General features: G+C 40.3%; 1 protein-coding gene across 1 annotated transcript; it reads right to left on the reverse strand.

Moving 5' to 3' along the window:
- Positions 1–3,522: 3,522 nt before the first annotated feature.
- Positions 3,523–10,674, reverse strand: IFIT2 (interferon induced protein with tetratricopeptide repeats 2). The gene is made up of 2 exons (XM_003255200.2): positions 10,313–10,674; positions 3,523–6,481 (listed from the first exon to the last, which is right to left on the reverse strand). The coding sequence occupies exons 1-2, from the start codon at positions 10,315–10,317 to the stop codon at positions 5,068–5,070; spliced, it is 1,419 nt and encodes a 472-aa protein (XP_003255248.1). The 5' UTR covers positions 10,318–10,674; the 3' UTR covers positions 3,523–5,067.
- Positions 10,675–10,929: the final 255 nt, after the last annotated feature.

Genomic DNA, 10,929 nt, shown 5'->3' on the forward strand with positions numbered 1-10,929 from the left:
GTGTTGCCCAGGCTGTAGTGCAGTGGCACGATCTCAGCTCACTGAAGCCCCCACCTCCTACCTAACACTTGAGGAGGGCTCAAGTGTTCCTCCTACCTCAGCATCCCAAGTAGATGGGACTACAGGTGCATGCCACCAAGCCCAGCTAAGTTTTGTATTTTTTGTAGAGATAGGGTTTCACCATGCTGTCCAGGCCGGTCTCGAACTCCTGGGCTCAAACAATCCGCTCACTTCAGCCTCCCAAAGTGTGGCGATTACAGGTGTGAGCCACTGCACCTGGCCTTTGTTGAATTATTAGGAGAAGAGATAAGTAACCTGGTAGGGATGTTTTCCACTTCATACACAGAGACGCAAAGTCATCTCTAGAAAGAGAAACTTGAAGGAAGAAGACATAAAGGGAAGATAAAAGTGAGAAAGAAGGAGAGAAAAAGGAAGAGAGAGGTGGTGGGGAGAGAGAGAGAGAGAGAGAGGAGAGAAAACTAACATTCTGGGTGTGGAGAGGATTTCCATCATACAGATTCCACACTTGAACATTTTATTTGTCTGTGATCTATACGCCAGTGCCTTTTTTGGAAATATATGCATGCACTCATCAGATTGACAAAAATTAAAGACTGGTAATATTCAGTATTGGTGAAGATGCTGGAAACAGTATTTCTCATACATTGCTAGTGGAAATAATAATTTCCTTTTTAACACCTAGACAAATCAACTCTTTTCCATAACCTAAAAGCCTTACTCATTATATAAAATGTTTCTATTTAAATATTCTGGTAAACTCTAGCTTTCCTTAATCAACAATTAGAAGATATATTACAAAGTTTTATACATATGTTTTAAAGCTCCAACTTATGTAGGCTTTTTCACTAAATGAAAAAAATGTACAAGTAGGTTTGAGGGTTTTTTTTTTTTTTTTTTTTTTGAGACAGGGTCTCCGTCTGTCACTCAGGCTGGAGTGCAGTGGTGCCATCTCACTGCAACTACCACCTCCCAGGTTCATGAGATTCTCCCGCCTCAACCTCCTGAGTAGCTGGGATTATATGCACACACCGCCACACCTGGTTAATTTTTTTTTTTTAGTAGAGATGGGGTTTCACCATATTGGTCAAGCTGGTCTGGAACTCCTGACCTCAGGTGATCCACCCTCCTTGGCCTCCCAAAGTGCTGGGATTTTAGGTCTGAGCCACCACATCTGGCCAGGTTTGAGTTTTTAAATGTAGTGCTTGATGACAAATTAGTAAGTTTAATTTAAAAATGAGAAAGGAAAATGTGTGCTCAGTGGTTTTATATCACAGTGCCTTTGCTCTGTGATATCTGTAAATCAAAAGCAGAACATAAATAGGCTCATTTACTTGGGATATCCAGGATGCTGGAAAGGTAAAGAAAGACTTTTCAAATATTTTAATTAGATTATATCTGTATAAACACACTGGGGCCAATTTCCAGGTCTCTAGAAGGGTTTCAGGAATTTCCAGGTTCAGGGCAGAATTTACTACATATTTTTACATTTTATTCAATTCAGAAATAACATAAACTGTGACATTATGTTTCCAAAACAAGTGAGACATAAACCAAGGCTCTGGGGTTGATTTGTATCGTTTACCTGTTTGGTAGCCTCCTTTTCAACAGCAGCCTACAGAGAACCAGAGGAGAAGCAGAACTGTTTGGGATTTGTTTCCACAGGCTTCCAACAAATCTTGCCTCTGGTCTCTTCTCTAGTCTTAAGTCCTGTATGTAAAGCAGCTGAAGGGAGGCCCCATGTAGAGCTGAGAATGCCTGTCTTACAAGTGCATGCACCCAGGTACATCTAAGGATTTTAGTGGGTTTCCCTCTTTGCAGCCTCCCTAGAAGGTGTCGATAATCAGCAATGAGGTAGCTGCACTATTAATCATTGGGAAAATTTCTTACATATTAGTCTAAGTTAGTCCCTTTTCCAAAATTGGCAATGGGGCAAATGTAGGTTGGAAACTACAACCCTCAGATTGGCATCCAAGGTTGATTGCACATACGGTAGGGATCCTAACACAAGGCCTACCTGTGTTGTAATCAGGATTCTAATACTTCCAGTCTTCCAATTGCACTGGATCCAGTTGTATTGGATGTGCCAATTGACGTAGGGTATGAAGGAAGGTGAAAGTGCAGCATGACTCAAGGTCAGCTGTCCCCAGGGACTGTGTCTGAGCTCTATGGAGAAAGACAAGCAGAAGTTGATGAATCTTTTTCACTGAGGACTCTGAGGCAGAGAAATAAATAAGAACTACTTGGAACCAACACAGAGATAAGAAGAATTCTTCTCACTCTTTCACTGGCACTAACACACTTGAAAACATTGTTGGCAGAGATATTAGTACTCTCAAGGTGGCAATCAAATACAGAGAATGTGAAATGTATTGAAGGCAGTTTTAGGGGCAATGGTCATCGATGGATATGGGTGCTGAAGCTACACAAGTAGCAGATGTGATCAGATAACTCTGATAGACGGGTTCATCAGCACATAGGAGACATCTACTAGGGGCTTGCCGTGTTGGATGCATATATGAAGGGAGTCAAATGTCCTGCCCTGGGAAATGTGGTTAAAATGCTGGGAATTATAAGTCAAGCCCAATTAATGTGACTCCATTTGTTATTCCTGGATAGTGAAATTTCAGGAAATAGGAGCTATGTACATAATTTTCATTATTTTCCAATCATTTGTTAACTTTAAGCCCTCAAATAAATATTAAGTGTAATATGTTATGTTTCCCTTTTCTACCCTTCTTGCTGTTTTCCCACTAAGGGTCTTGTTCCACCAAGGGACTGGTGGCATGACATGCAAGGACAAGATTACATACATCCGTCTTTAGCACACACAGGTACCAATGGTCCTCTCTCAAGGTCGGCATACCTGTCCATTTTAACCTTCCACTCAGAATACGTGTGGTGTTCCTTCCCAGGCACCAGATGTAGTCCTATTTTACTCAGGCAAGGTGAGCTAGATCTTCCCCTGAAACATACACTTGTCCATTTCGATCCAATGAAATGAGTTTACCTTTGCAATTGGTGTGATTTGTGTTTTCCATTAGAGGCCTTGAAAAATAATAGAGATTTCAGGCCTTCTTGTCTCTTCCTATTCTTTACTTAATAGGGAAGACTCTCTAACACGCATTTGGATTGCGTCCAGGATGGGGCATAAAATGGAATCAGTGACATTTATTTCTCATAACAGAGGTCACAATAGAGAAAATGTGATGAAAGCACAAAATTTAACAAAGAAAAGGGCAGCAGCCCACCCACCATTAAGGTGGAGGCAGAATGTCTGTGTTCATGTAGGTCAATGGTAGCAGGTGGCAGATGGCAGCTGTTATCCGAAGCCCTGGACTCTTAAAGCTGAGCTAAAAAGTTTTGTTCTGTTCAGGTGATTATGATAGTAGACCAGTCCAGGTTATCTGGATTTGGTTCACACCTGTGTAACATTTCATTTGTCAGTAGCTGAGTCTGAAAGATTTAAAGTACAGAAAAATTCCAGATGAACCAGAATACTGCTTTATGTTTTATCATATTTAGGTTATTTATTAATGAAAATATATGACATTTTCAGGAATACAAATTTTGTACCCTGATGACCTCAAATGCATGCAACAAGATTTTTAATACAGAAAATAACACAAAAACTGTTGTTACAGTGGTTAGAATTTTTAACTTTAAAAAGCCATGAATTTTTCTTGTTTTAATTGCACAATAAAATAATGTTGATATATACTTAAGCTTAAATTAATTCCAACAGGCAAACATTTTCCGACCCAGAGTGTGGCTGATGCTTGGTCAGATGACTCTATTTTGGTTCACATCAACTTTGATGTCTAAGCTATTCAGTATCTACCTAGAAAATCTCAATTGTTCCAAGCATACCATGAATTTTGTGATTTCTCAGAAGATTTTTGGAGTTAAAAGAAGTGTTTATATCACTTAATATCCAACATTTCTAAAGGCGGGAAAACCCCACCATCTATTATTAATGGCATTTCCCAAGTCCTTGCACCAGGCCCGTAGTCACCAGGTTCCCGCATTTTGTTGCTTTCCTATCATCTCAAACCAGGTTCATGAAAGCATTTGAACAAAGTTCAGTCTTCATTTTACCAAAAAAAAATTTCCTAATAGTGGCTAAAATACTGAAAATTTCTCCATTTGATTACAATCTACAAAGATAAACCAGCATTCCTTTCTCTTTCTCTCTTTTGGTTACTTGTTCCCTATCCCTACTGGTGGAACATTTATTTTTTCACACAGGTTTTAAAGAAATACATTATGTTGGTTTCTAGTGTATTGTGCAGAATCCATTCTCATTCTTTACATGCTACATTATGACTATGAGGAGGGCAGTGTAGAGGTGAACTCTCTGTATATTTGCTGAGAGTCTTGTACACTTTGCTTTTTCCACCCATTGCTTCTAGCTATGTATCTTCCTGTTCTCTGCTCTCTTCTCAAACTATGTTGCCACCTCAATTAATCAGGCACTTGAATTCACATTGTGTAGAATACTCAAGGTTGATGATAGACTGGGAAGGAGGAGGAAGGAGGCAGAGGTGAGCGATGGGGGATACTGAGCCCTATTTAGACTTTGGTCCCCCAGGTTTTGGATGAACTTAGCACATTACTGGCTATGCAGGACTAATGTCTATGGGATGCAAAATGACTGCAAGTATGGAACAACATTGCAAAAATGGACTTCAGTATTACATGAGGGATTTGGCTGCTTTATATAAACATAGAAACAAGCCCAGTGGATTACTCCACTAAATGTGACCAAGCAAATGTTACAGTTCAAATTGCACTCAAGAAGTCAACTGAGAAATAATTCTATCACCAAGCCCTTGGACCTACCCCCCAATCTGGTCCCTCTCCCAGAACTCCTTGGGCTTTCTCAAGACCCAGGAATTCAGGCGTTAACATAACCCTGTCCAGTAGTATAGCCAGTGTCTTAGTCCAATCTTTTGCCATACCAGTCATTGCATATTTTGAATACCAACTTGGTGGAGGAATTTCAGCTCCCTTTCAGCAGTAGCCTAGTGGGCACCACATCTCTATTCTTCATTCCCCATTCCAGCTTGATGCTGAAGGGATGAGGCTTCCAGACTCCAAACCCCTCTCAGAGTCTTCATCTGCTTGTTGCATTTTTTCGTTCAGCTCCTGAAGGAATGCCAAGACATGTAAAGCCTCAGAATCTGCTCCATTTTTAGAAAGTCGCATTTTGGCAATTTTTTGCAGTTTGTCTTTCATCTTTTCTTTCTCCCTTGATTTCTGGTTTATTTTTACACCCTCTATAAAGTGGTGGATGGCCTTGTCTTCACACTTCATTTGGTACAGCTGAAAGTTGCCATACCGCAGATGGAGCAGTTGTTTCGCTACAGGAGTAAGCTCTTTACTGAATTCCTTTTGGAAGTAATACTCTGCTTCTTCATACTGATCTGCTAGAGCATGGAGGCTGGCAAGAATGGAACAGACACGGAAGAGATTATCATTGGCCTCATCAGCTTTCTTCAGATGAGCCACAGCGTGTCCTATTAGTTCCAGTAACTTTCTTTTCCCATGCATTCCATTCTCTCTTAGATTCATTACTTGGAGGACTTTTGCCCTATAGCAGCACCCAATTTGGCAATGCAGGTAAGCATTGTTTGGTATGTATTCTAAAGCCTTTTTAAGCAGTTCAATAGCTTTGTCTGGCTCATCTTTTCTTCGATAAAACTTTGCTGCACTACGAAGTACATCTGTTACACCTGGGGCTTTCTCCAAGGCTTCTTCAACTAACTTCTCTCCTTCACCTTCCTCTTCACCTTCTTCATGCATCTTATGAAGCTTCAGAGCCAGGAGGACTTTAAGGTACTGGTTGTCAGGATTCAGCCGAATGGCTTGCCTCAGAGGGTCAATGGCATTCTGAGATGGTGGCCAGTTGTCCAGACGGTAGCTTGCTATTGCCAGTCCAGAGGTGAATTCTGGGTTCTTTGGCTTCTTTTCCAGAGCCTTCTCAAAGCACACCTTCGCTCTTTCATTTTGGTTTCCTCCACATTTTAACCGTGTCCACCCTTCCTCACAGTCAAGCTCTGGACTCTCAATTCTATAGGGACTGGAAAACTTCTCACAGACATGTTTCACCTTGTCTACATAAATCTGAGCATCTGAGAGTCGGCCCATGTGATAGTAGACCCAGGCATAGTTTCCCCAGGTGACCAGACTTCTGATTTCTGCTTGGTCAGCATGCTCTTGCTGGATTAACTCTTCAGCTTTACATAAGCATTCCAGGGCTGCCTCGTTTTGCCCTTTGAGGTGCTTTAGATAGGCCAGTAGGTTGCACATTGTGGCTTTGAATTCACGATTCTGAAACTCAGTCCGGTAAAATACTTTGTCTTCAAAATCATCCAAGGAGTTTTCTCCCTCCATCAAGTTCCAGGTGAAATGGCATTTTAGTTGCCGTAGGCTGCTCTCCAAGGAATTCTTAGTGTTCTCACTGTAGGGAAAAACAGAAAGATGGACACTTTGAGACATAGATTTATATGTCAAGAAATGGGAGCATGGCAAATAAAATTCTCCTCTTCCTAAAGGCTGTTAACACAAATCAAAGAAACTCTCCTTCTTTTCTTTCTATAATATGTTTTTCCTTATTGTTAATTCCTGCATGTGGTAGCAGGAGTTTAGGGACTGTGGGCAGCAGAAGAATTAGGGGGAGGGCAGTGGGTTGTTCTCTGAGTGTGTGGCTAGATTTTCACGAATAAGACAGTTTTTGTTAAATAGCTCTGCCCTCTCTGCTTTCAAGGGCCTCTGTGGAGGCTTGGTTTTATTTATGTAGTTTTAAAGAAGTAAGTTTTTTAATTGCTTTTTGTTTCTGTTCTTCATTCTTCCCTAGCTTTACTTTTGTACTTTGAAAATTTCAGCTTTATAATTTTTTATTCTTTTGATGTTTTGCCATGGTGATTTTAATTTCTCATCCCTCTGAAATGCAGCTTCATTTTATCTTTGATATTCTTAATTCCTTAGTTCTCCTTCATTTGCCTTTAAAGAAATCTTGATCACTTTCGATTTTCTGTCTATTTCAGCTTTTAATATATCCTTCATTTATTTTGTCTATTCAAACTTTCTGACCTTTTATCAGATTGGTTTTAATTTCTATTGGTTTATTACTTTAACATGCTACATTCTCATTTTTTTTCTGTGAATTTTTCCATTTTAACCATTTGAATCTTATTTTCAACCATTCTTAATTTTTACTCATTTTATCTGCTTTTGTATTATTCTCTCATTTAATTTCAAGTATTATTTATGTTAGCAATGTCTTAAAAATTTATTTTGGAATAAAATGTAATTTTTTTTCCTTTTTTCCCACCTTATACCTCTACTTCTTAAACTGGTGATTTCTGTTCTTAACACATCTCATTGAGTTGCTCTATTAATAATTTTGTACTTGATTGTTTTAATTTTTTTTTTTGAAATTTTATTTTTCTCCTCTGGGTTTTGCTTTTATAACAAGGGGCAAGAAGTGCAGCTACAGGGAAGGCTCACAAGGCCACTAGCTCCTTTTCTTATAGAAAGAGCTCTTTTTTCTTTAGGGTACCCTTACGACTCTCTTGGAAAGATTTTCCATTCCCTTCAGTGTTGGTCCTCAAAATAAATAAATAAACCAAAATCAACCAAACCAAAAAACAAAACAAAACAAACAAGACAACAACAAAAAAAATTGAAAAAAACCAGAGAACAGACAAATGAGCAAAAGCCTGTATTTCAAATTACTTTGGAGATGAATAACATTCCATGTCCCAAACTATTTCTCAACACTGCCTGTGTATTGGAGTCTCCGTAATGTTGCTTTTTCTTACTTAAATTTTTTTTTTCATGGTATCTATACAGCAACCCTTGTATCAGGAGCTGTATTTCTAAATAGTATGGCTTCTTATACAACCAATAGATATCTGGAATGTCATGCAATGTGGCAGGATCACTTTTGAAACATATGTCTAGATAGAAGATTATGTGATCCCTCTTTCTAACTGCACCTCTCTCTCCCACTTTTTATACCACTCCTTCCCACTCCCATTTTGATTGGGAATCTTCCTGTAACCTCACTAAGAATAAAAATAGATCTGTTTGGACACGAGCTTTTCAACAGGAATGCAGCTGCCATTAGGATGCCCGACACCAAGCCAAGCACTCTCTGGGGCTCCCGCCCCTGGGGTTAGTTACATCAAGAGACTTAGACAACCTGGCTCTTTGCTAAGACCTATTTGGAGCTTTGAATGGAAGGTGGGTCCTTCCTATAAACTCCCGCCTATTTTCCATCCTATTTTTGTTTGTTTGTTTGTTTGTTTATTCTGCTTGGCATAGTTAAGTCTCCATTTGTTCCAAGAAACAGAGGTGAGCAGGAACTGATTCAAAGTTCCTAGAGTGCCACACAGGACCATGGGTAGGACTGTAGTGAACGCAGGAGGATCAGAACAGGACACTGGGGAGCTTGGAGGGCTCAGACCCTGTGTTTTCTCCATGTGCATCTCAGTCACACTCTCTACTGCACTCATTACAGAATATGGTGAGTCCTACAGAATATGGCCACTCTCAGACCCCAAGCATGTGCAGCACACATCCTAACACCTGAAGACTCACTCTAGCTTCCTTGCTCCCTCTCAATTCCATTTCCAACTTCCACTCGAGTTTGGGTGCTCATTCCCTTAACACATAAACTCCTTAGCTCCTTTCTCATTTTACAAAAGAAACAGAGAGAGTAAATAGAATTGAGGTTATCTCCACCACATAAAACAAAAAGTCCATTGTGCATTTGCAGGATAGAGATATTTAATATACACACTTATGTAAAATCCCTTTGAGCAGCCATTTAAAAGGCACCCAACTTCACTGCTTGATTTTGGGTTTTTATTTCCACTATTAAGTTAGAGAAGCCAGTGCCAGACACTTGCTTCCTGGGCTCTGGCTCGTGAGGACCTATTCTCCTGATTCCTATGGAAGTTCCAGTTGTATAAACAACAACAATTTCTTCCTTTGCCTCTTACCTGGATGAAAGACACAGTGACATTATCAACCAGGCTCCGAACTAATGCTACCACCGCAGTCTCAGAATCACTGAGGAGCCTTTTAGAAACACACATCTTCAGATTCCAACTCAGACCCACTTAATGAGAATCTCTGGGGAGTCAACCCTAGGACTCTGTCCTTAATAAGCTGTCCAGGCAATTTTTATGCATGCTCAATTTTGAGAACCACTGTCTTAGAGCACAAGGGCAATGCCCAATGAAAGTCACAATAGATAAGGAAAGCAAGAAGGACAGGTGGGTCTGTATCGTAATGGGAAAAATTCAAGGTAAGACCATGCTAAAATTCTAAGAAATAAGAAAAGGGTTCTATAGATTCTGGGTGACTACAAAAAAAGAAATCTGTAAATATCTCAAATCTTTTTTTTTTTTTAATCAGGCAGAACATTTACACTAGCAGGAAATAGTATCGTTTCAAGAAGAGAAATCAGGAACCTCACAGAAAGAGGGCAAGGTGTCTCACAGGAAGTAAGCACTGGGGTTGGTAACACGGGATTCCAGAGCTTCCAGGATGAGGGCTAGGCAACCAGGTCCGGCCACCCCACCTTCAAACAGGAGAAAATAGTTCCCTTCCTGCTCAATGAGCTAACACTTCCTCTCCAGGGCAATCTCATGTTTTGGGGTTAGAAGGGAATGTTAGAGGTGAGAACTATTTTCTCCAAGCACTCCATCTCTAATTCATACTCAGGAGGCATTTTGGGGTGAAAATATTTAAGTTTACCAGCCCTTGTGCAAATCTGAGATGAAGGACTACATTAAAAGTAAAATTCACCTTCGCGGGAAGTGGGGTTTGCTATTCTGTGTATATCTTTAACAGTGTCTGCTGAAAAGAACCCTTTTGTTAAATAATTCTATTACGAGTCACCAACTTAATCCTTTCGAATATGAAATAAGACAGGGTCAGTGCACAAGAGCAATGCCCCCAGACCCATCTTTAAGTGAAGCACCCGGCCGATGAAACATCCCTCTCTGCTGCCTTCTTTCTCTGATCGCAACTCAGCTCCCCAGGCGTGCAGTTCTGGAGATGAATTTAGGAAGCTTGCCAGTGTGAAGCAGAAAATTGTTCAGGAGGGAACAAACCAGCATTGGTAAGACAGATTTACAACCAACAGAGGTAGAGGTATAGTAAGGCTGTAAACAAACACTAAAATGGAGCTGGCCCTCTTTGGGAGCATAGCTTCTCAGGATTTGCATTGGACAAGATGACTCAACAGCACTACCGAATACGAAGGGAAAATATTTACCTCATGGTTGCCTTGCAATTCTCAGCTGTTCGGCAGGGCTGTGGTTCAGGCAGCTGCACTCTTCAGAAATCTTCCTCTTCTGCCACCAACAAATGCTGAAGAGACCTATATATACAAGTGGCCTCTGGTTCCTTTTTGTCTGTTTCCCTTCAGCTGACGTTACAAGAGGGAAAGTGAAACTAGAAAGTGAAATTGGCAGGACTCTTTTTTTTTTTCTTTTCATTATACTTTAGAGGACTCTTTTTCCTCCGGAGCTGAGTTGTGATCAGAGAAAGAAGGCAGCAGAGAGGGATGTTTCATCGGCCTGGTGCTTCACTTAAAGATGGGTCTGGGGGCATTGCTCTTGTGCACTGTCCCTCTCTTATTTCATATTGGAAAAGATTAAGTTGGGGACTTGTAATAAAATTATTTAACAAAAGGGTTCTTTTCAGCAGATAGTGTTAAAGATACACACAGAATAGCACATCCCACTTCCTGCTAAGGTGAATTTTACTTTTAATGTAGTCCTTCATCTCAGATTTGCACAAGAGCTGGTAAACTTAGATATTTTCACCCCAAAATGCTCTTGAGTAAGAGCCAAGCCGAGCTGGGTAGTGAGTTAGAAGAACTTCCTCTTT

This window comes from Nomascus leucogenys, chromosome 3 (assembly GCF_006542625.1).
Source record: "Nomascus leucogenys isolate Asia chromosome 3, Asia_NLE_v1, whole genome shotgun sequence".
Taxonomy (NCBI): Eukaryota; Metazoa; Chordata; class Mammalia; order Primates; family Hylobatidae; genus Nomascus; species Nomascus leucogenys.